Source organism: Tachypleus tridentatus, chromosome 8 (genome assembly GCF_004210375.1).
Source record: "Tachypleus tridentatus isolate NWPU-2018 chromosome 8, ASM421037v1, whole genome shotgun sequence".
NCBI lineage: Eukaryota > Metazoa > Arthropoda > Merostomata > Xiphosura > Limulidae > Tachypleus > Tachypleus tridentatus.
Window position 1 is genome coordinate 63,575,407 of NC_134832.1, and position 27,957 is coordinate 63,603,363.

General features: G+C 32.8%; 1 protein-coding gene across 2 annotated transcripts; it reads right to left on the reverse strand.

Moving 5' to 3' along the window:
• Positions 1 to 785: 785 nt before the first annotated feature.
• Positions 786 to 27,941, reverse strand: LOC143222533 (forkhead box protein B1-like). 2 transcript variants are annotated; one of them, XM_076449150.1, is made up of 2 exons: positions 26,313 to 27,941; positions 786 to 1,231 (listed from the first exon to the last, which is right to left on the reverse strand). In XM_076449150.1, the coding sequence occupies exon 1, from the start codon at positions 27,366 to 27,368 to the stop codon at positions 26,334 to 26,336; it is 1,035 nt and encodes a 344-aa protein (XP_076305265.1). In that variant the 5' UTR covers positions 27,369 to 27,941; the 3' UTR covers positions 786 to 1,231; positions 26,313 to 26,333. The 2 variants fall into 2 exon arrangements, with proteins under 2 accessions (XP_076305265.1, XP_076305266.1); XM_076449151.1 differs by lacking the exon at positions 786 to 1,231 and adding an exon at positions 8,506 to 8,652.
• Between the last annotated feature and the right edge of the window lie 16 nt (positions 27,942 to 27,957).

Genomic DNA, 27,957 nt, shown 5'->3' on the forward strand with positions numbered 1-27,957 from the left:
ATTTCTGGAGTCTGGTCATGCCGTTTAATTTGAGGTATTAATAAACCAACTTAATATTTATAAGTGCAATACCTACGAAATATACCTTTTTATTATTGAACTTGAGAATAATCTTATATATACCCGTGTATTGTGCCGCCATTTGATTTTGTATCGGTTTCGTCTTTTTTTGTAAGACCTGAGAGACAATAAAATAGGCTTTATACAGATGTTTTCGAAGTGAGATTAGTTCGTATTATGATAGAGATTGTCACTGAGAAATAAAACAAAAATACAGTTTGTTATTCGTCACTAAACACATGAATCATTCAGTTCGAGATATGCCATTTGTTTTACAATATTCTGACTGTCATACCAACTGAGAAACAAACATGCAGGCGGCGCTAAACAAGTAACATTTTTTTCGTTCAGCGAAACTTCCTCCGTTGACGGTGTTAATGGAAATTTAACTTTTCTGATACTGTTTACAGAACTGGTAAAATCCATGTATTTTAATGTTTTGTGTAGTTAACAATTATATGAATGACACCAAGTCGACCGGAAACTGTTACACATGTGCTGGTTTTGTGTTATACATTTATTAGAATAAAACAATAAGGTCTGGTACTTCAGGCAAAAATAAAGATCAGAGGATTTAGTAGTTAATTTACGTTCTTATTTATACAGCGATGTAAAGATTTTTGAACAGCACCATAGTAAAACAATATACAGACCAGTATGTTTATTCATCTAGAATCGTGAACTTTACATGGCCGATCATGCATGACTCGTTCGGACTTCAAACTTAAGATTTCAGATATATTAATGGATTTATTTTATTATAATTTTTTGTAAATCTCATAAAGGTATAAATACTTTAGCTACTCCGTCAAAGATATTACAATTATTTTACAAACGTTTAAAGGATATTAACTGCTAAGTTACATTTGATACGTAGGATATCACTTGGTATATCACGTTGATGAAACGACTTTTGAAATTATAAGCAGATAATACAATGAATGACTTGTGTTTTATACTTTGTATAACAATAACTTTTATTATATTTCCAATAATCTCTTATTGCACGACTTGTTAATTTCCTTTCTTATGAGCTGGGCGTGGTTCGGTCGTCAAACATGCGCAGAGTGTGGCCTGGGCATGGTCCGGTCGTCAAACACGCGCAGAGTGTGGCCTGGGCGTGGTCCGGTCGTCAAACATGCGCAGAGTGTGGCCTCGTAATTAGTCGTTACTGAAAAAAAAAGTTTCGGGACTTGAGGACACAGATGTACTATAGAAGTAACGCTTAAATCCCAATATTCGGTAAAATTAACAATAAAACTTAAAATTGGTGCTGGGTATTGTTGGCTGGCCATTTTTCTTTTATATAGTCCATCAATCCTGAAGTAAGGTCAAGTACATGCAGCCTTCTTCTAGCTATATAATGAACATTCTAAAGCAAATGACATTCTTCAGACCGTAAAGAACAATACATTATATATATGACATGGTTTAGGTACATGACTTTTAACGTAATGTGAACTGTTTATCATAAGTAATATTTATACAATTTTTGAGAAGACTGACAACTGAGACCTGTCTGCTAGATCGTGGTGACATGGACTGTAATGGCCCAAACCAATTTAATATTAGGTATTCAACCGGCTCCATAAGAGCATACATTTTTTGGTCGTGATTATTCTATATGTCTGTGTTTTCTTCAGTTGCTGCATTGGTTTATTTGGATAGGCTGGAATTTCATTCGGTTTTAGTTCTCACTCATTCAGAAAATATGAACGATCTTACTTAATTTTATGATATTTGTTTGCAAGTTGTACCTTTATAAAATTAACGTAACTAGCAGTTAGTTTTAATAAGCTCAGAGTAGTTTGTATTCTAAACTTTAAGCATTATTTAATAGTGATATATATAAATGTTTGTTTTCATTAAATATATTAAGATATCTTATGCTTCTGTTATAACAAATGAAGAATATTATAAGTAAAAGTTTTGATAATATCAGTTTTACTTATACCTGAATTAGGGATTAACAATCTGTGTAATGAAGCCATTAGTACACTTGTAGGAGTAATAATAAACACATGTTCATTATTTGTTGTTATCTTGTCTGAATTGTCAATACGTAATTGGACATTTGCTTTTTAAAAGTGCAAAGTTACACAATTGACTTCCTGCGCTTTCTCCATCGCAGGAATCGAACTTCGGATCTTGGTATTGTAAGAACGTAAACTTTCCAGTGAACTCCAAGGAACAATCTAAAGTGGAAACTATGCAACGATCTAGTTAGTTGTCACTTTAATTAATACATAAAAAGCTAAAAATTAACAAGAGTTTCTCATGTTGAGATTTAATCAATTACGAATAAATGAAATATATCAAAGAAAAGCAAATGAACCATTTCATAAAATAGTGAGATGTTGGCTGTTTAGTAAATTTTATTTGTACAAATATATGTGTAATAATAACTCCATATATATAAAACACTTGGGTTTGATGTTAGACTAGTGTTAGGGTTTGTTTTAAACTAATGAATTAGGAAAAACTTCTCTTAATTTACTTTTTCTTTGAGCATTGCATCTTTAATACACGATTGTAATTTTGGTTATGATAACACATTTCAAACTCAAGCTGAATATCAACAAAGTACTAATTAATGTGTTCTAGTTATCAAGCTGTTCATAACCATATCGATTATATCGGTCTCCGCTGATTTATAGCATAATGAATAGTTTGATGTTAACCAGTATTTACTTTTACTGTCGAGTTAATTATTATCGTTAAGAAAAGACAACAAAACGTGAAGGTATTAAATTCCATCACATTTTGTATCAAGTAAAAAATTACAGTTGAGTGCTTTAGGTTTTAACACTTGCTTTCAATAAAAATACTTTGGTATAAAACGAATTTAAATGAATGAAAGTCGCTTTGGTTTGAAGTTCGCGCAAAGCTACACGAGGGTTATCTGTACTCGCCGTCCCTAATTTAGCAGTGAAAGGCTAGAGGGAAGGCAATTAGTCATCACTACCTACCGCAAACATTTGGGCTACTCTTTTACTAACGAATAGTGGGATTTACCGCACATTTTAATGCCTGCACGGCTGAAAGGACTGCGATTCGCTTTAGTACTTACTGAATCCGAAACTTTATAGTTACAAGTTATGAGTTATGAAATAGTAAATCTAAACACACTGGAATGAGATAATGTTAGACCATGTTTTTGTTTGTTTGTGGGAATTTTGATTGGCATGGCTAGGTGGTTAATGCACTCGACTCGTAATCCGAGGGTCGCGGGCTCGAATCCCCGTCACATTAAACATGCTCGTCCTTTCAGCCGTGGAGGCGTTATAATGTTATGGGCAATCCCGCCAGTCTTTGGTAAAAGAGTAGCCCAAGAGTTGGCGGTGGGTGGTATGACAAGCTGCCTTCCCTCTAGTCTTACACTGCTAAATTAGGGACGGTTAGCGCAGATAGCTCTCGTGTAGTTTTGCGTGAAATTAAAAAACAACAAAAACAAACAGTTAGTTGCTCAAAATTAGGAAAGGCGACAGATAGTATTAGTTATTTTTTCATAAATATAAAACCTTCAGTGTATATTAAGGAACGTTTGTTTGTTTTTGGAATTTCGCGCAAAGCTCCAAGAGGACTATCTGCGCTAGCCGTCCCTCATTTAGTAGTGTAAGGTTAGAGGGAAGGCAGCTAGTCATCACCACCCACCGCCAACGCTTAGGCTACTTTTTTACCAACGAATAGTGGGATTGACCGTCACATTATAATGCCCCACGGCTGAAAGGGCGAGCATGTTTGGTGCGACCTGGAGTCGAACGCCTCCACTGCAACCCACCTGGCTATGCCGGGCCATACTAAGTAATGATTATACTATTTGCAATAAGATGATATCAGTCTATATTCTTTCCTGATCTCATCAGCTGAATTGAGTAGAAACCAACAAACGTATAATTTAAAACATTGAAAGTAAATAACTATACTTCAGGGGAAATAAAAAAAAACACACTGATAGTGAGAATACTATTGGAAACTGTTTAATAAACAATTGATTTAAGTGTAAACATTTAAATTATTCTAGTGAAGAACCATATAAGAAACGATAATGCTTCTAGTATAAAGACAAAAAATGCCGAAGTGAACTATTACTAGCAGGCATGATCTGTTTGTCTGTAGTTGAGCACAAAGCTTCACAATGGGCTATTTGTACTGGGCCCCCCAAGGATAGCAAAACCCGATCGTTAGCGTTATAAATCAACACGATACGATAAAACATTATCGATTCTTGACCATGTTGCGCAAGAGTGATATTAAATATTGATTAATTTTCATCCACACGGCTAAGCCTCTTCTATTTTATTTCGAAATAGAGTTCGAGCTTATTCATTACGACAGATTTTGTTAGTATTTTCAACGATAGTAAGAAATAACTATGTTGTGTCTATTATAATACAAATGTTGATTATTTGAATATTATTTAATAAAACTAAAACCAGGGAAACTTTGGGCTTAAATAAAATCTTATCCTTCAGAATTTGTTTTTGAGAATCACTACCTAGACTTCCAGTTTGACGTCAGGGGTTTATAATTAACTTTCTTTTTAATAATTAACTCCACCTCTCGACGTTTATAGTCTGCATCGTAAAAAGAAGAATATGACGTCACTCTAAGATTCAATGTAAAGCGATGTTTAACCAGTTGTTGTTTTTCATCTTTCTAAACAACAGTTTTATTCGTATAATAAAAACTTAAAGTAATCACTGGTTTATTCTTTAAGAGTTAAATGTTATTGGTCAATGATGTTATCACCAACTGAAGAAATATATACACCATGAGGCATTTTTGAGGGCTAAACTCAGAAACCACAGACGAACAGGATTGGTCAATCCATTCTGGAGTGTATGCGTTTATTCAATTGCACAAAGCAAAAACTATCTTACGCATACAGTTATGAAAATTACTAGACATGGTCATAACAAAACCCATATGTGACGAAGTGAACACTAAACGTCACTGCTGCCCGCCCCCTACGAAATGAACTTGCGATCATGTGAGTTTCATCGGATATTATTCAATTAACTAAATCTCACTTCCTTTCTTTTGGTTAGGTCTTTAAAGTATGGTGTCTGCCATGTTTGGCTTAATATTTTTGATATTTACACGACTATTGATCCGTTAATTCTTGCTTTCGATTTGCTCGAAAACACTCATCACATACATATATATATATATATATACATATTACAAGTTTTAAGTATCCACTTATGCAACATTAATGCGTACAGGTCACAAAATTGAAGGAAGTGTATATTTGAAGTCTGTGTTTTTTATCCGTGATTTATGTAGCATTACATCACAATAAGACCAATAGAATGTCTTTTTTATTACAAATCATTTTAAATGGTTTATTTTCCTGCATATCTATTTCTCTTAAGTGAAGTGTCATATTTAGGAGCATATCCTTTTATGATAAAAAACGAATCAAACGTTCAAGTCTTGTTTAACCTTATTTTATATCTATAGGTTAGTTCCAGTCTCTTTTTATTAAAGAAAATGTTTATGTTTATATCTCTTACAAGCTGCAGTTGTAGTAAAAATGTATGCACAAAACTAGTGATAAGGAGTTAGGATGTCGAAAAAAAAGTTTTCATTTTTGTTGGTGAGCAAAGAGCTTTACATTGGGCTATCTATGCTTAGCCCATTGAGAGCATAGGAACTTGACATTTTGAGTTATAAGCCCTCATACTTATCGTTGAACTTCCGAGGTAGGGTTTAAATTACATTTTGCAAATCATTTTCAACATTCTTTAGGGCCCATTCCCGATTTGGTTCTGATATACTAAATTAAGATATTATATACAGAATGCTTCTAATTGTGAATACACTAACGTGGAGAAGTGATAAGTGTATAATTTATAATGAAAGACAAATTAAGTTATTGTCAAATTAAAAATGCTTTTTATGTGATTGTTGTTTGAACGAATAAAAGCCTGTAAATAAATTAATTCATGCGTTTTAAGTTAAAACTTGAGAAACAAATTGTCAGCGGTGTTAAGTACTAGCGGGTTTAAATGTGTTGGAAAACACGATTACAGGGATATTTAGGCTTTGTATGGTTTAATGTACCGCGCAAGCCATTTCTATTATTCAAAATGAACTTTAACCTTCAAGTCACTTACCTTGTAACCGCCTGCTTAGCTAATGTTGTAGGAAGTTTTAACGCTAGTTCAAGATTGTATGTGTAGTTAACTTTGATTTTGAGTTCTTTTATGATAGACAAATTGTTTTATTAACGTAATATATCCAACTTAAATCTGTACAGTTAAATATTTCTTACCGATTAATCTGGATATATGTTAATACATTATGTGCTTGTGAAGTCTCATGAAGATAATATAATACGTCAGTTATTCAATGATTTAGTGTTTAAGGAAAATCAAGTACAATTTATGTATTTTAAGAAAAACAAAAACAACTGCAAAAACGTAAATAAATTTGCCTCTAATAATCGAAATGGTTGAAGTTACTATTAGTAATTATTTGTTAATTATTATTGTATGTTTACTTGGGGCTCTTATCCAGTGAACTGTGTCCTTTTATCCTTTCCTTGATGTATGTTTACGTTTACGTGAATATTTAATTATATAGCTGTCACTATATTCTGTATCACGCAATTAAAAAATCTTTAATTACACTTCTACTTTTGGGTTTAATTTCTAAAATCAATATGATTAATTTAGTGTATTTTACAAAGATATTTGACGTGATCACTAAAAAAACGTGATAACTCATAATATATGCTTGATATACGAACATTAAGCAGAAATGTTGTAAGTTATAACTGAAGTTGTTATTTGATCATAAAACCAAATAATTCCAATTAATACGATTATTTTAAGCATATAGAACTACATTCTTGAGCTGAGTTTATAAAGCAGTATACACATTTGATCAGTCAGCGTGTCTGTTTGTTATACATCATTGTTCTGAAGTGTAATCTATAGAAAGTATAAAGATAAAACATGTTTTTATGTGTTTTTATAAAACTGTTAAACACTTATGGGATAAAATGTTCTCCCAATAAAATCACGTTTCTTGTCCTTCTAGTTCAAAATTTTAAACAGGTGTAGGTTTTAGTTACATTTTATATTCTTATAATGGAGATTTTGAACGTTTACTTCTTGCCTGGTTTTCTACTTATCAGAATAAAGATTATATTAGTATTTGTTGTTATGCAAAGTCGCTTTTTTTCCTAGTTGTTTGTAGTTTCCAAACAATCCAGTAACTTTTGTGAGATTAATTTAATATGAAGTTTCTGTCAGAACTTTTCAAATTATTTATTAAAGCGGAAACATACACAGTAGGCTATCTGAGCTGTGCTCGACACGTGAATAGAACCCTAAATTTTAGAGGTATGCACCCTCACATTTGTCGCTTAGTCACTAGGAGGAAAGTTATTTAGTGACGATAAAAATATCAATTGTGCTTAAGCAAGTTTTCCGGTTTAGACATAGTAAACATACATTTCCTTCATTATATATAATTTTAAAGCAGAACGTTATACTTTTTTGACTCAGGGTAAGTAAGACGTTTGTGAATAAAGTTATTATACTGTTTGTGCTATATTTATTAGAATAAGAACAAAAACAGATATTCAAAATATACATAAGTACACAAACACTTAATCAAATTTATTTGAAAAAAAGTCCAATTTCGACTGTTTCGTTTTTTCAATGGGCTCTTTCATGTGGTTAAAAGAGAATGCCAATTCTATGGCCTTTTCATGAAGTTTATTTTCTCTCTTCAAGTTTGCATAATTTGAGAGCGTTAATATAACTTAAAACTTATGATGAAGTAGGAATTTCTATTTCCTCACTATCTTTTCCATTTTGTTCATCTTCTGAATTTCTCACACTGTTACCATCTTGAAATTTTATTATAGATTTTAAATCAATTTCATCACTTTCTGTTAAAAAATGCTTGTCAACGTTCACAAGACGTTTCATGTTCACAGAATAATCTGCATTAATTTTCTCAATCAGAGTTTGGATTTCACTAGAATCGTCATAATACACAACCTCGCCACAATCTGCACCATTATTAAGAATAAATCCACAGTTTCCAAGGCACTTTATTATGCATTCATCTTTTATGCCTTTGGTTGAATGACTTAAAAATGCAATTGCACCTAACACGTCAATTTTTATGCCATTTCAGATGCTCTCTTACAGTCGTCCATGTTTGCAATAATATGCTGAAGCATCAGTTCTCTGCATTTCAACTTTATACACTGCATAATTCCATTATATAGTGGCTGTAGATCTAATGTTGTACATAGAGGTAGAAAGACTAAACGAACACTTGAAAGTTGAACTTTTGGGTGGCAAATTGCATTATCTAGGAAAAGTAGAATATTCCTATTTTCTTGTTCCATTATTTTGTTTAATTCGTTAAAAAATTCCTCGAATATAGCACTTGTCATCCACGCTTTATTATTCGCTTTCTATTCCACAAGAAGTTGGTTCTTCCTTAAATTTTTGAAACAGAACGGATTTTCACTTTTACCTATTACCTATAGTTTCTCTAGTTTTCCATCAACAAATTCGACCAAAAGTACAGTCAGTCAATCTTTCTTTCGAATAGCGACCTCTGGAATAATGACGGCAGAAAAAAGAACAGAATATATTTAACCAACACTTACTGTAACAAAATGTTCAAGAATTTATTAATATTTAAACAAAGTATTAATTAAACAAGAATTTATTAATATTTAAACAAATTATTAATTAAACAAGAATTTATTAATATTTAAACAAATTATTAATTAAACAAGAATTTATTAATATTTAAACAAATTATTAATTAAACAAGAATTTATTAATTAAACAAGAATTTATTAATACTTAAACAAATTATTAATTAAACAAAAATTATTAATTAAACAAGAATTTATTAATATTTAAACAAATTATTAATTAAACAAGAATGTATTAATATTTAAACAAATTATTAATTAAATAAGAAATTAATATTTAATCAAAAACATTTTTCCGCCTTACTCAGGTTCTAATCCTACTTGTTGATAGATGAGTTAGGTGAAAGATTGTTTGTTTGTTTTTGAATTTCGCGCAAAGCTACACGAGGGCTATTTGCCCTAGCCGTCCCTAATTTAGCAGTGTAAGACTAGAGAGAAGTCATCATCACCATCGCCAACTCTTGGGCTACTCTTTTACCAACGAATAGTGGGATTGACCATAACATTATAATGTCCTCACGGCTGAAAAGGCGAGCATGTTTGATGCGACGCGGATGCGATTCCGCCACCCTCAGATTACGAGTCGCACGCCTTAACCCACCTGACCATGCCGGGCCTGTAGGTGAAAGTTAGTTTTCCGTCTGTGTTACGCAGGTTCCGCCACATTGAGGGCCTTTTGTAAGAGAAATATTAAGATAACGCTTCAAAATTTTGATATTTCCAGCTTGCACAGGTTTCCGCCTTAATGCAATTTCCGGCTTAGACGGGTTTTTCTATACTGTAGTAGTAAGTAGTTAAGGGTTTGGTATTTCAACAGAGATATAATTCAGTAAATCTATTTCAATCTTAACTTACTTGTTTTACTAATACAAAAATCCTTAACGCAGGATACATGTCAATTATATTTGCACACGGTTCAAACACTAATGTATTTCGTTACAGATGTATACACATTTAAAAATAATATATCACTTACTACAAAGTAACATTTTAAGACCTACTGTTTCAATTTGTATAACTGAGCTCCAAGGTAGTCAATATGGTAAATGATTCGAGTTATAGAATATTGTTAACACGCAAATTACTTTGTGAAAAACAAACTACATTTTAACACTTCATCCACTTCGTAAATTATGTTTCCAGTGCCTTTCTATGATTTGCAGTTAAGTATACGAAAACTAAAAGTATGCATGTATACAGAATACATGGTTTTAATTTCAATATTCGATGTATTATTCCGACGTGAATCAGTGAAATCCTATAGATTGAAACATTGTTGTTTCTATAATGAATTCCAATATAGATTGAAACGTTGTTGTTTCTATAGTGTAATACTATATAGGTTAAAACGTTGTTTATACAGTGAATTTCCATATAGGTTAAAACTTTGGTGTTTCTGTAGTGTACTTTTATAGGTTAAGACTGTTATTTTTATAATGTAATGCGATATAGGTTGAAACATTATTGTTTATATAGAGTAATGCTACATAGGTTATAATGCTATTGTTTATATGGTGTAATCTTATAGAGTTTGAAACGTTGTTGTTTCTATAGTGTATTTTATAGGTTGAGGCATTGTTTTCATATTGTTGAAACGTTATTGTTTTTTACGATTTCATTCTATATAAGTTTAAACGTTGTTGTTTCTATAGTGTACTTTTATAGGTTGAAGCATTGTTTTCATATTGTTGAAACGTTATTGTTTTTTATGATTTCATTCTATATAAGTTTAAACGTTGTTGTTTCTATAGTGTATTTCTGTACAGGATGAAACGTTACTACCTGTATAGTGTAACTCAATATAAGTTGAAGCGTTTTTATTTCTACGGTGTAATGATATATAGGGTGAAGTATTGTTATTTCTATAATATGATATATAAAACGTTGTTTCTTTAGAGTAATACTACATGGGCTAAAACGTTTTTGTTATAATGATATTCTATATAACTTATTCATATTAATATATTTTAATTTGAATAATTCGAAAAGTTTGTAATGGATCACAATAGGAGTGAGAAACGTATTAAGAATCAATATATTTTAATAGAGTGGAAAAGAAAATCTGGCTAATTCCTTCTTACATTTAGAAGATGTGTCAGAATTACAGAACACGCTAAACATTTTAGTCGACATACAAAAAGGTGATACGTAAATGTAAGCGTTCACACCGTATAAAAACTCATAGATAGCGCCACTGTAGTATCCCGTTTACTGACAAAATGTACTCACAAACGTAGCTAGTATCGACTGTAATTGAAACCCAGCCTGACTGGGTGTTATTAAAAAGACTATTGTACATCACTAAGAGTACGTCACGTTTTGAATAATACAACTTATAGCCTTTTTTAAAAGCTTATTACGTCAGTGAGACACGCTAGTTTTCCAATGAAGATTATTTTATATAACGCCTTGCTTAAAAAATATCTTAGATTTGCCAGTACAAATGTAAATTATGGCATATTAAACGAAGATATGTATATATGTGAAGCAGCTTGTTTTCATTTAACTTTACACAATGTAATATGTTAACAATTTATTTAAGATTCCCCGTTCCTTAAGAGCGCTGATAGTTTGAATTCCTCCAACAGGCAACAAGAAACTAAAATTTCACAGCTGGACATATCAGTGTAGTCCTCATTCTCTACTTATTATTGATAACACAAACTATTTATAGTGTCTGGAAAATTGAATCCAAACTATAGGTATATCCCTATCAATTAATGGAACAAGCAAGATATTTAATGCGGATATCGTTTGTCGAAATGAACTATACAATTTACCTTTGAATAACGCACTAGGGAGAAAGTCTGCAAGAGCCAAGAATCAGACTATATTGAAGTGTATTTAATGTTAATTTCTTTGCACTGCTATATTATAATAGTTTGTTGAGAATATGTTCGTCTCTCTTTGACTGTTATGGAATATAGTCATAAACTAGTCACTCTACAGGGCTTAGTACAAACTGTACTTTGAAGTTCTGTCAGTAGTCCCTTAGGGCGAGGCGAAGAATGGGCGTCGATTCTCCAATAAATCTTTGACAATTACTTGGCTTTATCAGATAGAAGATACTTAAGAATTATTATTAAAAACTTCCAAGCCTAAGGTATGGTATCTCCTTCCTAAAGAGGTGTGACTTTTTAATTTTTGTTGAATTATGGCTGGCAGTATCTAACAGACGTATATTTTTATGATAAGTAGAGAATAAAATAATCTCTAAACTTATCAGCCGGTCTCATCTGTGTACGTTTCTTTTTCATAGTCATTTAGATTTATTGAAATTTGGCTGCTCAAAAGGAAACCTTCAGATCGTACGAACAGATAAATGTTGTTTTCATTGTCAATTCGTCAGTTGTCAAGCCTAAATTTTCCTATGTATAGCCTTTCGGGCTTGTTTCCAAGCATGTAGACATAGCCTTCTTTTCTATTCTGTGCGCCTCTGAGAAAAGAAGAACATAGATACAAGTATAAAAGGGGCATTTTTTATGGGTTGTAGGAACAGGCAACCTTTAGAAAAAAAAACCAAGACTTGACTTTGTGTGTCAATTGGCATTAGTAAAGGTGAACAGTGCATTATTTAGTGTTCTTTCAAAAGATTCTCACAATAGACTGCCAGCTGAGATTTGGGAGATCAATGGTTGCGCCCGGCTACTCTCGCAATATGCGTGGACTGACAACAACAGATAAACTGTCGAGACCGTTAAGATACCACGTATTGCTAAAAATGTTTCAGTATTTCATTACCATAAACATGTACTTCTTACAATCACGGTATTAAAAAGATCCATGTAATCAGAATAATATTTAATATATTGTAGACATTAAGTTAAATTATTAGTACTGTTGTAGAAAGTAGTACAATAATTGCAACCTGCTCTCTGTGAGGGCATGTTGGAAAATATAAAATATCCATCTTTTCACAAGAAATTACATAAAAATACACAATTGGTTTTAAAACATTTTACAACTTGTGCAAAATAAATATCCAATAAAATTCCGATTATCCACATACAAGATATTAACAATAGATTTTATTATAATATTGATACAATTGATCATTTTCTTTCAAAAGGAGCAATATAGAGCATGCCTAGCAGTTAGAGTGGTGGGCTGCCGACCGTCATGCCCAGAGTTCGTAATACATACTATTTAACACGCTCCACACTTTTAGTTATGAAACTAATAGGTGTCCTCTTTCTGTTTTTAGCCATATAAAGCTCTTGTAGCAGTGGGTAATGATGATTGGCTGTCTCTGGCCAGTAGCTCAAACCTATGGTCAAACAATTACACCCGAACCTTGTTAGTTCAGAAATCTTCTTTGATTAAAGTCAGAGGACAGTTAAAACGATTTTTAAATGAATATATCCATTATTCAGCTCAATTTGCTAACATTAAAGTGAGATGATGATTTTGTAAGTCTCAGAATTATTTGATTTCATCATTGTTTTAAGAGATTTTAACATTGTGACGTTATAATAGTTTGGAATAATGAGATCAGTTCTTAGACTTTGAGATTATGATACAATGCATATTTTAATAGTTTGAAAGAATGATATCAGACTTCAAGTTTCGACACTGTGGTGTTATAATACCTTGGAATAATGAGATAGGACTTCAAACTTTGACATGTGATTTAATAATACTTTGAACTAATGAGATCGGACTTCAAACTTCGACATTGTGATGTTATAATAACTGAAAATGATTAGACTGTTCAATACAACCTTAAAATGAATGTTTATTTTTGTTCGTAACCCAATGGTGAATGAAGCTAGATGTTTCTGAAAACATGCTTGAAAAGCACAAAAATCCATGAACTTTTTAATTGTCGGTTGAAATCTCGCTATTTAAAAACGAAATAAACTCGCAATAATCACTTGGAACTTACCAAAATGGACAAAGCTCATGAAAAAAACGTGGAAAAAGTAATCGAGAGATTCTATTTAAGTTCTTGATAACTGGATGTACAACCACAACGTAAACACCTAATTCACAAGGGTAAATGTGCTAACCATCGTACTTAATACAACTATGTTTGAATTTTTTTTTACTGTTAAAGTGACGATATAGCAGAAGTTTTATTTATATATATATATATATATTCAGAGTGTTCAATACATACAAGGTTAATGAAGCATTTCCTATAACATAAGTAATGAAATAGCATTTTATATTTTATTAAATAGGTTGTAAAGTAATACTTTAGATAAAAAAACAGGCCATTTGAGTGTGCAAGTAATTTTATCATGAGCAATATTAATTACCTATTCGATTAATACATAAGTTAGTTATTGGAAATTATGTCGGTAAGTCGATGTAACTGTGCACGTGTGTCGTTATAACGTAACAGAATCTACTATATTTTAAGTACACCGTGTACAGGAACGCATGTTCTAATTGAAAAAAAAAAGTCATTATACACCAGAAACGGATATTCTAACTGCAAAAAAAAGTCATTATACACGTCTTAACAAAACAAACGCCAGGAGTTTAACCATTGAATTCAACCTGTGATTTTGCACTGAAACAAAGTAAAGCGTTAAAAAGTCCCCACGGTTATTTCGACTGAACATGCAAGATAGTTTTGCTCTAAGATAAAATAAACTGCTAAAACCCTCGTGCTTTTTGACTGAATGTACAAGGTAGAAAAATGTGTTTAAACCCTGGTTATTTTTGACTGAACATGCAAAATTACTTGTTGACCTCATTTATTTAAAAAAACAACTGATGGTTGCTCGACAAACACGATTTCACGTGTAGGTCCTGAATAACATGTAAATATATATAAATACTGTACAAAGGGATATTAAATATCATTTATGTGTTTAAGATTTCACACTGACACTTATTCTTTATTATGCCCCTGAACATTTTGTAATGGACAATATCTATCAGTAATGAAATGCAGAACAACTGATTGACTGATACTTGTATATAGAACTGAAGTATCGCGGCTAGAACATTGGGCTTTATGATCCACAAATTGGCACGCACTGGACCATCCCAGTGCTGCTCCTTTAGGAAGAAATTTCTCAATTATTCCTATTATAAAAATGTGGTTCACTTTAAAGATCTGCTATGTAGATTATAGGAAATTTTTATAGTAATTTTCACAAGATTAATATATTTTTAAACAAATTTTTGTTTATTTCTTTTTAATATCATTTTATGAGTAATTTACTGAGAACTTTCCTCACTATCAGTTAATGTGTTAAATTGTTATATTATAGGTTTGTATATTTTTATCACTTGCCAAATTAACAGCAGTTTAATAAAATGAAAATAATTCGCGAACTGACTTCCCTGTTTAACAGAAAAACAAACAGACTCAGAGATTCTCAGTGGCTTGTAGGATATATCTTTTCTAATGGTTAACACATCTTGCTTGAGGGTCTGTAAAACTCGTTCTATCATCCCATTTATTTATTTATTTATTCTTGTTATATAATAGTACATAAAACAAATTCTGAGATTTCTTGAATTTCGGGATTTTAAATATAAAGTTACAGCTCGTGTAAGTATGAGAAAAATCTGTCTTGATTGTTACTTACAATTGTGCCTGTGTTTATTGTTACTTATAATTCTGTCCGTGTTGAATGTCATTTTTTCGATTTTTGTAGTGATCAAAAGTACTAGCTTACTCCCATAAAAAAACAGACCACAATGTATATTTCGAACATTCTATTTGATCAGTACTGATTTTCTTCTCACACTGCACCTCCTAAACGGTAAGACATCCAGAATCATTTATATTTATATTCATTATGGTGTATCTTAGAACCCGCTGTATTATGTTCATTTAAATGTTGTAGAACCAGATGTATTGTTACCGAAATAGGATGTATTAGAACCCACTATATTATCTTCACTATAGGACGCAGTATAACCTGTAGTATTATGTTCATTATGGGATATGGTAGAATCGTTCTATAATGTTCATTATAGGATATAAAGACCCGCTATATATTTGTTTATTACAAAGTGTAGCCGGATCTACTAGATTATTAATGAGTTCCTTTCTTGTGATATTTCTTGAAAGATAAAGTGCTTAAGCCTTTTAGAAATTAAAAAAAATCTCAAATAAAATCCCACAGTTTGCTTTGTTGTTGTGCACTTCATTGGTGGCACCACGTAAAGGGTGTAAATAACAAACTTTGGTATGTACATTTTCAGAGACACATGCTCTGAAAATAAGTGTTGACGTAACGAAACTGATACTTGCAGACGGCTTCTTCTTACATACTTCTAAACCAGCTTAAGAAAATACGTGTTATTACTAAACACGAAACGCTTTGAGACCACTATTGACGTAAATTTAGCTATAATTGTATGTCCTGGTTTAAGGGCGTTTAACATGACAATAGTGGGTGGATGTTGTAATGTCTACAAAGAATATAAGCAAGCTATTCTATTAAAAGGCGTGAATATATGCGCATATTGCCTCTGGAAAGCGTACACTCGAATTTAAACTCACATCATTATATTCATTGATAAAGATAACAATTATACTAGTTTCATGATGTCAGGTTTAATAAGTCTTGATAGAAAATGATAAACCCCCTATCTATTACAGAGTTTTTATCAATTATACGAACTCATACAAATATGACCTTCACAGCCTGTCTGGCATATTTAAGCAAGGTAAAAAGCATTGCCTTTATTCAGAGTTTAATAAGCCTTTGATCACGAATACTGCTATACTAATAGAAAGATAAAAATGTGAATGTGTTTGGGGTTGTCGCCTCCCTTTTGTATTTTATTTTGTTTTTTACTTTCACTCACTTCCATTTTGTATACCGAGCTTCTCTGTAGCCTTCATTCAATCTTTGTGATATATCTGTATGCTTACTCAGTCACAGAACCTCTCTGATTGCCATCTTGTTCATTTAGACCTGTATTTGTTCTGCCACGCAGAGTCGTATCCAAGTATGCGTTTTCTTTAGTATTATGCTGGTTTTCGATATTTGATAAACTGGTACAATTTAGTTTGTTATCTGTAGTAGCCATCTTTTAATTTAGTAGTGATAGACTAAAGGGAAGGCAACTAACTAGTCAACACTACCCAGCTCTTCGGTTACTTTCTTACCAACGAACAGTGAGATGGACCATCACATTATAACTCTCAAACGACTGAAAGGCGAGCATGTTCGGTTTGACAGGGATTCGATATAAGTTCATATCTATCGATCGATATTTACATAAGAATAAATTTCTATACATATATATATATAGAAAACATTAGAGTTTCATGAGTGATCCAGAAACCTATGTAGACAAGGTTTTTATTGAGTGTATAAAATATATTAAAGCCTACATATTGAAAGCGATGCAGTTTTGTTTGTGAAAGTAATATTTAAAGGTTCAAGTAGAAAAATTGGTTATTTGCCAAAAAAAAACTCCGACAGAAAAACTATGAAAATTTCTATTTTTATGACCAATAAACCTATGAACACATCATGTTCGTATGTAATAACAGCCTATTTTTAATCTATTTTTCTTAAAAATAAACTGTATGTTTTGTCTTTATGTTGAGTTTATTATCTATAGTGAAAAAACGTAAAAAACAGAAATATTTTTTCTTAATACAAATACCTGTACACATTTAGACAGACATGCATCGTTTTTGGCCTCTTTTTATTCTTAATAATTGTGCTATAAATTATTAACTAATTTAAACTATTTAAAATATTTATCTATTTGCAATGGGCGCCAACACTGAAAATTATAGTTGCTTAAGTTTTCTGATCTAAGCCTAAAATAATTTATTTCTAATTAATATTTTTCACAGTAATTATGACCTAAGGTCTCGTGAGTGGTGTCGAACATTGTAGGAATAAATGCAGTAAGGTTAGAAAATGAGGGTTAATGAAACCACATACGGAAACGTAAAAGTAGATGTAAATTGTATATATAATGTAACTTCAACGCCATTTGCATTCGAAATGACGTATTCATGGCCAAATGCAGAACGTTTAATTAAATGTGTCTTTATGCTATACATCATTATCATGATAGGAAGTGAGGAATTATTCTTGTGAGTGCCATCAATATACGTACAGTCATGTGCACAAACGTGAAACGTGATTAATATCTGTAATTAATTATCTAGAATACTGCTTAACTCGTTCTACATATATACGAGAAGGTTTTACAGATATACTGTTTGTTAGATTGCATTAAGCTAGTATTGATTGGACAGGTGTAGTCTGTAATTATTTTTTTTCGTGATGTGTATAGTAGTTATATGTGTGATATTTTTAAATACGTGATGGTGCAAAACTATCGAAATTATTAAGAATGGCATATTTTATACAAATCAAAACTGATAACTGTTCCGTACTGAAATCGACGAATAGGCGTTAGGATTTATCATTTATAATATTGTCACGTAACTGTTCTGTACTGAAACCGACGAATAAGCGTTAGGATTCTATCATTTATTAAATTATCACGTAATTGTTTTGTAGTGAAATCGACGAATAAGTCGAGAGAGTTTTATCAAAAATTATCATTATGTTAATAAGTAACCTTTCTGTAGCGAAACTGACAAATAAGTTGAGGGTTATATCAGTTACCATTATATTGTTATGTAACTGTTCTATATATAAATAAATAGACAAATAGACTTTTAGAATTGTGAATGCGTAATTTGATCGATCATCGCTATACGTCAATAAGTTATTTAAGAGGTTCTTACATTTCGAAAAGAGAATCGGTGAAGATTTGATTCCTATAAACGTATAGGCTTTGCTTACTGAAATATAATACGAAACTAACCAGTTGGAATACATTACATCATACAGGATTTGAAATATCGTCCAGGTAGTTTACATCAGGGCCAGTATGAGCCGAAATGATTCGTTGTTACTATACATCAAGATGCTTAATGAACCGTCTGATTAACACATATCATGGCCTGTATGGCTTGAAATTAACAACCCTATTAACGAACAGCGTAAGTTGTAGTATTTTGAATGAATTGATCAGTAAAGACACAATTTTAATGTGTAGGATTTCTAATGAACTGTCACTGTAACGTATCACAAAATCTGAAATGGAAATGTCAATTGTAATTTAATGTCACAAACTGTTACATAGATAGGTATAAAAATAAAACGTCAAGGGCTGAGTCTAGGTATTAATTTTTTTTCTGTAAACAGAGGAGATTAGAAATGACATTAAAGTACAATTTTAAACTTGTACCTGGAAAAAATAGCTGCTATCCAAAAATATGTATAGACAATAATACTTCTTGAAGTGGTTGTAGGGATTACATAAGCTGTCATATTGGTGAGTCAAACATACTTCTTGAAGTGGTTGTAGGGATTACATAAGCTGTCATGTTGGTGAGTCAAACATACTTCTTGAAGTGGTTGTAGGGATTACATAAGCTGTCATGTTGGTAAGTCAAACAGACAGTAGGAATTACATAAGCTGTCATGTTGGTGAGTCAAATAGACAGTAGGATTACATAAACTGTCATGTTGGTGAGTCAAACAGACAGTAGGATTACATAAGCTGTCATGTTGGTGAGTCAAACAGACAGTAGGATTACATAAGCTGTCATGTTGTCAAACAGACAGGTTTTTTTATCCTCGTTCACATGAACATTTAAAATCCTCATCTCATGTTGTTGAATACATGCCTAATAATAATATTATTATATTATAATAATATTACAAAACTAAATACTGTTGTTAACAAATATGAAAGTGTTCACTTATATTTATTTTAATGTATATCTCTTGAATAGAACAAGCTTTTAAAGCTTCATTTATATATTTGACAGTTCGTTAATGAAATACTTAAACAAGTTTGCCATTGCTAAATCAAATGTTTTATAGATTAGTACTGTTACAAATTGTCACGTGATTATCTTATTTTAAATCTCTACCTGATGATGTCAAGCAAACCTGGTGAAACGGTGTAAGAAAAATGAAGAAAAGTTTCATAGATACATGTGGCTAGCGGTAGTGTTGAACAGAAAATAAAATAAGTTATAAAAAGTATTTGGTACACTTGATACACACATATATAAATACTTAAAAATAATACATATCTTTCCCAATTCTTCATAATTCAAAAGATCATGAAATAAGCGACCTACTGTTTTGGATGTTTGAAGTTATGAAACTATGAGCAAGTCAATAATGTAATTCAAAAAAGTCAGTTACAAAGTTATAAAAGCCAGTAAACACGATAATAGCAATTCTGAATGTGTTTGTTTTCTTATAGCAAAACCACATCAAGCAATCTGCTGAGTCCACCGAAGGGAAACGAACCCCTGATTTTAGCGTTGTAATTCCATAGATTACCGCTGTACCAGCGGGTGACATTCCAAATATGAGTGGTATTTAAAAATAAGACAGACGATTAATTTGTGTTTGGTTTTATAAACCTGGTTTTTTAGGAAACCGATTTTTCAATTTTTATTTATATTCTCTTGTTGAACGCGCGAAAAGCCTAGTTGCTTTGCGCCATAAAATGCGAAACCCACCCACTCTTGTTGAACAGTAGCTATGTATAGTTTGGTTTATAAGCAAATCATCTGATAATTAAGTCACAGATTTATTGACACCAGTTATTGGTGATGAATGCATCGTAAATAAACTCTTGATATGCCATGAACTCATAATTTTTCAACTCAATCGGGATTTAGATTTATTATATAAATACATTTATATTGTAGATATTAACGCCTAGTCGTATTTTTAGCTGATGATTTGTTTCCTTTAATAGAGTTTTTCTATCTATGATTGACCTCCTGATAGGCTTCATATCTCACAAAACACATCTCACAACAAAAGCGAATTCTCGGCAAGTTTCCATGGAATTCATTTCAATCAGGTGTTGTCTAGGTTAATTTCTAACACCTTCATGCAAATGATGAAGAACTAGCCAATAATTAAAGAGTGATCCTCGGTGTATGGATATACATATATAAACATCCAGATAGAAAACTGAATAATCATTGTAAGGCACATAGGTTGATATAAACACTGATGAAAAGGTAGAGGAATGGGCTGCATATAGGACAGATAAGTTGCTTATGTATATATGTAATTATGGGAGAGATAAGCTGCTTATATATATATATGTGTGTGTGTGTGTGTAATTAGACAGATAGATAACGATAATGTATTTTATAACTTTGAACCTTGTACGTACGGGTGTTAAACAGTTTCAAGAACATTATAAACTTTTAATGCTAAAAATTAAAAAGAACTTTTAACTGTTTAATCTCTACTGAAAATTAATAAACATATTGAGAACGCAGTAGCTCAGAGAAAACTGTGTTTCCACTTTTGAAGCACGTAACAATACTAAACATTTACCAATTATGTAACGGTACTAAACATTTATCAAGCATGTAACGGTACTAAACATTTATCAAGCATGTAACAGTACTAAACATTTATCAAATACGTAACAGTGCTAACACTTATTAAATATGTAACAGTTTTAAATACGAATCAAGCATGTAACAGTACTAAACATTTATCAAATATGTAACAGTTTTAAACTTCGAATCAAGCATGTAACAGTACTAAATATTCATCAAACATGTGACAGTACTAAACACTTATCATAATCGCTGTGTCCGTCTTTGCCTTCATGTATGATGAAAACTCTGGTTGTATGTACATTTATTTTAGTAACAACATTCATTCTGTATATTAAACCTTATACAACATTAGTTCTCTACATCTCTCTCAATATTTTGATTTTCATATCTATTCTGTAAGTACATATGTTTTTACAGTAAAATATGGATTAAATGATCTTGAACTATTTAAAAAGAAACATGCAATTTGAAATCTGCTTACTATCAGATAACATTAGCCACTAACACTGTGCTGCAGCTTTATTACATCAGATAACGTTAGCCACTAGGCTAAAATAACATTATTCTGTAGCTTTATTAGCAATCTAATTTATATGTAACTTGATTTCTGACAAGCCCAATCTGAGAAAAGATAAAAGAGAAAATTATACAAATCATAATATGGTAAAAAGTTTCTAGAAGGTGAGTTTATATCTCATTAAATTGTAATATTACTTTATTATTGCGTTTTAGTCTTATTACTTAGGTGTATATATCCCATATAAAAACCAAATATGTATGTATTATATTCTTCCCTATATGCTGAAAGTTTGTTTTTTTATTTTTGAATTTCGCGCAAAGCTACTCGAGGGCTATCTGCGCTAGCCATCCCTAATTTAGTAGGGTAAGACTAGAGGAAAGGCAGCTAGTCATCACCACCCACCGACAACTCTTAGGCTACTCTTTTACCAGCGAATATTGGGATTCACCGTCACATTATAACGCTGAAAGGGCGAATATGTTTGGTGCGACAGTGATTTGAAGCTGCGACCCTCAAATTACGAGTCGAGTGCCTTAACCACCTGACCATGCCAGGCTATACCGGTTGTACTAATGTGGTAATACAACAGTACAGCACTCTGTATTCTTTGTGATCGATGTATATGTTACTGATTCTGAATCTATTTAAAGTTCAGATCAAATTGTCACACATCTTTCAAGTAATAACATTAGCAATCTTATTGATTATTTGAAAGAAAGATGTTTATCTCTCTCCTTTCGTTGAAAGAAATTGGTATAGAGTCTATTTACGATAAAAGTTCTAATGTGTTTTATCAACTGTGGCTTGATTTTAATATTAGATGATGCATTTTCAGGGTACCAATAGCACTGAAATTTTAAAGCCATCCATTTATACATGTGAATAAAATAATTATATATCACACTTAAACCTAACAGTTACATTAACCTTTTTAACTACCCACAGCTACATAGTTATCTACTGACGTATATGTGTGGATACATATGTATAGTCATCTGTTGGCTATGTAACTCAAATGTTTGTGAAGAAGCAACTTTTACCTGTAAGAAAAAAATGGAGACGGCTTGAATAGATAATGAAAAAAATCTTTATTACAAATGTACAACCTGATGATCTTGTTGATACGTTGTACAACCTGATGATGACATGATCTTGTCTACACGTTGTACAACCTAATGATAACATAACTTGTTGACACGTTGTATAACCTGAAGTTGACATAACTTGTCGAGACGTTGTACAACCTGATGCTGACATGATATTGTCTACACGTTGTACAACCTAATGATAACATAACTTGTTCACACGTTGTACAACCTAATGATAACATAACTTGTTGACACGTTGTACAACCTGATGATGACATAATCTTGTCGACACGTTGTACAACCTAATGATAACATAACTTGTTGACACGTTGTACAACCTGAAGTTGACATAACTTGTTGACACGTTGTACAACCTGATGCTGACATGATAATGTCTACACGTTGTACAACCTAATGATAACATAACTTGTTGACACGTTGTACAACCTGATGATGACATGATCTTGTCTACACGTTGTACAACCTAATGATAACATAACTTGTTGACACGTTGTACAACCTGATGATGACATAACTTGTCGACACGTTGTACAACCTGATGATGACATAATCTTGTCGACACGTTGTACAACCTGATGATGACATAACTTGTCAAGACGTTGTACAACCTGATGCTGACATGATATTGTCTACACGTTGTACAACCTAATGATAATATAACTTGTTGACACGTTGTACAACCTGATGATGACATAACTTGTCGACACGTTGTACATTTCTAATAAAGGCCCATCATGACCATGTGGCTAAGGCACTCGACTCGTATTCCGAGGGTCGCAGGTTTGCACCCCCGTCACACCAAACATGCTCGCCCTTTCAGCCGTGGAGGCGTTATAATGTGACGATTATTTCCACTATTCGTTGGTAAAAGAATAACACAAGAGTTGGATGGTGATGATCAGCTGCCTTTCCTCTAGTCTTACACTTCTAAATTAGGGACGGCTAGCGCAGATAGCCCTTGAGTAGCTTTGCGCGAAATAAAAAAAACAAACACAAATTTCTAATAAAATTTTCTTTATTACCTAATAAAGCCGTCACTAAATTTAATTTTCTAAAAAAACTAGTTTCTTTTTATCCGGAAAGCTTATAGCGATGTGTAATGCTGACATTGAAATAGTATTTTTAATATATTGCCTCCACCTTAAATAATCATCGGACTTTAAATGGATATTTATTGTATGCCGTGGAAACATAAAGTGATAAGACAACAAACATTTTGAACAGGTCATAAATAAAAGTGTGCTTTTTAAACAATATATAACGAACATTTGAAAGAAATACTGTTGTACGTTGCTTTAAATATTATCTTACGTATAACCGAGATAATTTACCTAAAGGATTTAATAATAAAATATATGACTGTGTTTTACTTCCATTATGAAAACCAAGTATCTATCTGCTAAAATATGAACTGCCTATTGTTTTTGTCTTTGACGTAAGTTCAGTCAGCCTTTTAGTCAATAACGTATTCCATATACGAATCGTTTATGTTATGTTTTACATGACCTCATGTTCCATTTTGAAAGTATACAAAATCCGAATATTCTCGGAACACAGATTTATAGCTTCAAGTTAACTGAAGTCAATAACGGTGTTATTTTACAAATAAAAGAAACAAGAACGTACAGTTCAATCCTTAAAATTGTATTTATCACTGAACATTCAAATAATGTTAGTTATTAGTAATAAATTTTGAGGATGTGACATTTAATATCAAATCACTTAATGTTTCTTATTCAGAATTATTAAACAGTCAGAGAAGAGATATAACTGAGTTCCTGTTACGAAGATGTACAAAAATATGTTTCTGTTTTGACGCAAATAGTAACTGTACTGAAAATATAATTGAGTTTTGTATCACTGAATCATATATGATTTCTAGTGATTTCTTCTACCATTGAGAAAAAAAGCACGCCACAGTTTTATAAGGCTTATTGTCTAATATACTTGCATTTTCATGAAAGAAAGCGATTTTATTAAAATAATGAAATGGAAGTTTATAAGACATAACAATATGGGTATACACACGCACATTCAAGACATAACAATATGGGTATACACACGCACATTCAAGACATAACAATATGGGTATACACACGCACATTCAAAACATAACAATATGGGTATACACACGCACATTCAAGACATAACAATATTGGTATACACACGCACATTCAAAACATAACAATATGGGTATACAAACGCACATTCAAGACATAACAATATGGGTATACACACGCACATTCAAGACATAACAATATTGGTATACACACGCACATTGAAGACATAACAATATGGGTATACACACGCACATTCAAAACATAACAATATTGGTATACACACGCACATTCAAGACATAACAATATGGGTATACACACGCACACATAGGCACATATAAATCTATGCCTAAAAATTTCCCTCTTTACAATCATAATTGTATAATTTTTTTATATGTTTTCTCAAGAAGGGGTTTTAAAGACTTATCAGGATAATATGTTATTGAAACATTGACCATAAAGTTATATCCACTTAGGTATTATTTACGTTAAATGTCCCTTAAATAGAAATGTTGCACGTAATATATTTCAAAAGAGATTTGTTGAACATTTACGTTACGTGTTTTTTACCAGTTTTGTAGCCACTATTTTGTCGAGAATTGTATATTATGTGATCAGATTTCATAAGAGTTATGGGGTACAATGTTCTATAATACACAAAACAGTCACAAATCAATAATTTCCTTGTTTCTGAACAATTTATTTACAAAGCAAGATAACCGGACAATATTTACATATGACTTCGAAACATGACTCTTTGACATAAATATACATGGAAAATCAACTTGCAATCAGTTTGCAGTTCATGTCCTCTTTTACTGCATCAATTCCTTTACTTTTATGAATTACGAAAAGCCTGGCTTTTCTCTTTTCGTTTTTCAACTTGAGCATCAACTTCCAATAATAACTGAGCCTTTCACAATTCTTGAACTAATTAATAATTGAAAAGGTTAAAACAACAGCTACAATGTACTGGTTTCTAAACTCTAGTGAACCCTAAGCAGCTAGCCCTGACATATGTGTGGTTATGACATAGTAATGGTTGACATGGCACTTAATTAGAATAATGTTCCTACACTTTGACAAGAGAATTGATACTACGTTTCAAAATTATATATATAAATTAAATAAAACACTGAATATAGTATATACACACTAAATGTTTATAGACACAATTTACCCTCAATGACTGTAGATTTATGTACTAGACCAGTTTACATGAATATAAGTTCGCATTCCACTATAAATTTTTCTAAGCGCTAAGCCTAAATCTTCTTAAGTAAAATGCACGTTCTTTTCTCTTTGCTTACTTTATCCTAAGCACTTGATCGTTTTAACTTTGAGTAAACAGAATCTAGTAATTAATCCAATGTAACAAAGTTTTACAGCAAGTATAGCACGAAACATTAGTGGTAAAAGCCTGTAAATGTCTTTTCTTTTCCTCTTGTTTGTCGGCTTGCCTACCTACATTTAATCTCAATAAAGTTGCTCATTGAGCATAATTATGCATATGCATTCTGCTCACCTTGGTCTCGAACGTTCCGGATTATTTTGAAGAGTCGTCAGAGACAATGTCTTGAGATTTTGTAGAAGTGTCACTAGAGGCGGAATCGATTCTCATGGGAGGTGAGCAAGATGTGTAGGTTACAGCAGGAAGAGTTCCAAACATCGCACGTTCGGCGTGAAGGCCCGGGAATTGGAAGGCCGGTTGAAGTCCTGATTTTAGCGGAAGAGATGGCATAGAAAATGGGATCGATGTATGCATCGTTCCTGACAGCGCGGAGATTGTGTGGGGTAAAGGTATCGTATTTGGCGGCTTCGGATGGATTGCCATAGTCATGTTGAGAAGTTGGGGAAAATTACTTGAATGAAGTCCAGCTGATACAAAGGGAAAGTCTGTCGAGGAGATAGGAGAGGTCCACGACGCTGCCGAAACACACGGAAGAGAGCAAGGAAACGCCGGCAGAAAATTTGGTAAGACGGGCTGATGAAGAACTGGTCCAAGACTTTGGTAGGATGATGGATGGCCAGGGACTTTGTAGTCAGAAGTGATCAAGTTCTCGATTGTAAACGGTTGTTTTTCCATCGTCCTCGATGAGTCCGTACAAAGAGGCTGCAGGTGTGAAGGTGCTGCAGCTAAAGCTGCGAGTCGAAGTTTCGCTTGCTCCTGAACAGCGTTATGTGTGTCATTTTCTAGCTGCTTTAGTTCGGCGAAAGCGGCTGCCGTAGCATGCCTCAGCGAACGGGGCAACTTGAATCTCTTTCGACGTCGGAGAAAACTGCCGTTCTCGAACATATCCCCACATCCAGGGTGCAGGGCCCAATAGCTGCCTTTTCCCGGTCGGTCGGGTCGCCTGGGGATCTTAATGAAACAGTCATTGAACGAAAGGTTGTGTCGTAAAGAATTCTGCCACCTCTGCGTGTTTTTTCGATAATAAGGAAATCTGTCCATAATAAATTTGTAGATGTCGCTTAATGTTAACATTTTTTCTGGTGAGCTTTGAATTGCCATGAAAGTCAGAGAAATGTAGGAATATGGAGGCTTTTGATCTCCATAAGTGCTTCTGCCCGGGCGAGGCATTTTCACCCTAATGCCCCTTGATCTGTGAAGATTTTCGGAAGAAAAGACAATCCAACGCTCACTTCGTTACTTTTGGTCTTCCTTGACCAGAGATTTGCTGATAAAGCGTTCCATTGGTCGCGTCAATATGGCGGCTTCCACAAAGGCTCGCTGCACAAACAAGGGGTGACCCCGAGTGCGTGACTTCAACACCTCGCTCAGCTACCACGCGCGTTTGGCCCGATGGCAGCAATACAATTGATGCAGACAAAACAGGTTCAGAAACACCTATCTAGACACTCAAGAAGTCTTAGCCACGCTTCTTCTAATGAAAGCAGGCCCTTAAAACAGAGGCGGGTCCATTTCAGCCAATCGGTTTTCTCAAAGGACTGTCAATCTGACAATGGGGAGTTATCATGGGCACGCACGTTCACTGTTAGGTGCCCCTCACCAGAAGACATAATACAATGAACTTTTCTCAAAATGTAAGTACCAGGGCTTAGATTATGTAGCGGCTGTGAGTGTTTTTCAGGGTAGCTTGTCTGTTATACAGAGTCGTTTTTCACTTTCCCTGCTTGAACGAATTAGATGCGGTCCCGCTCGCACCTCT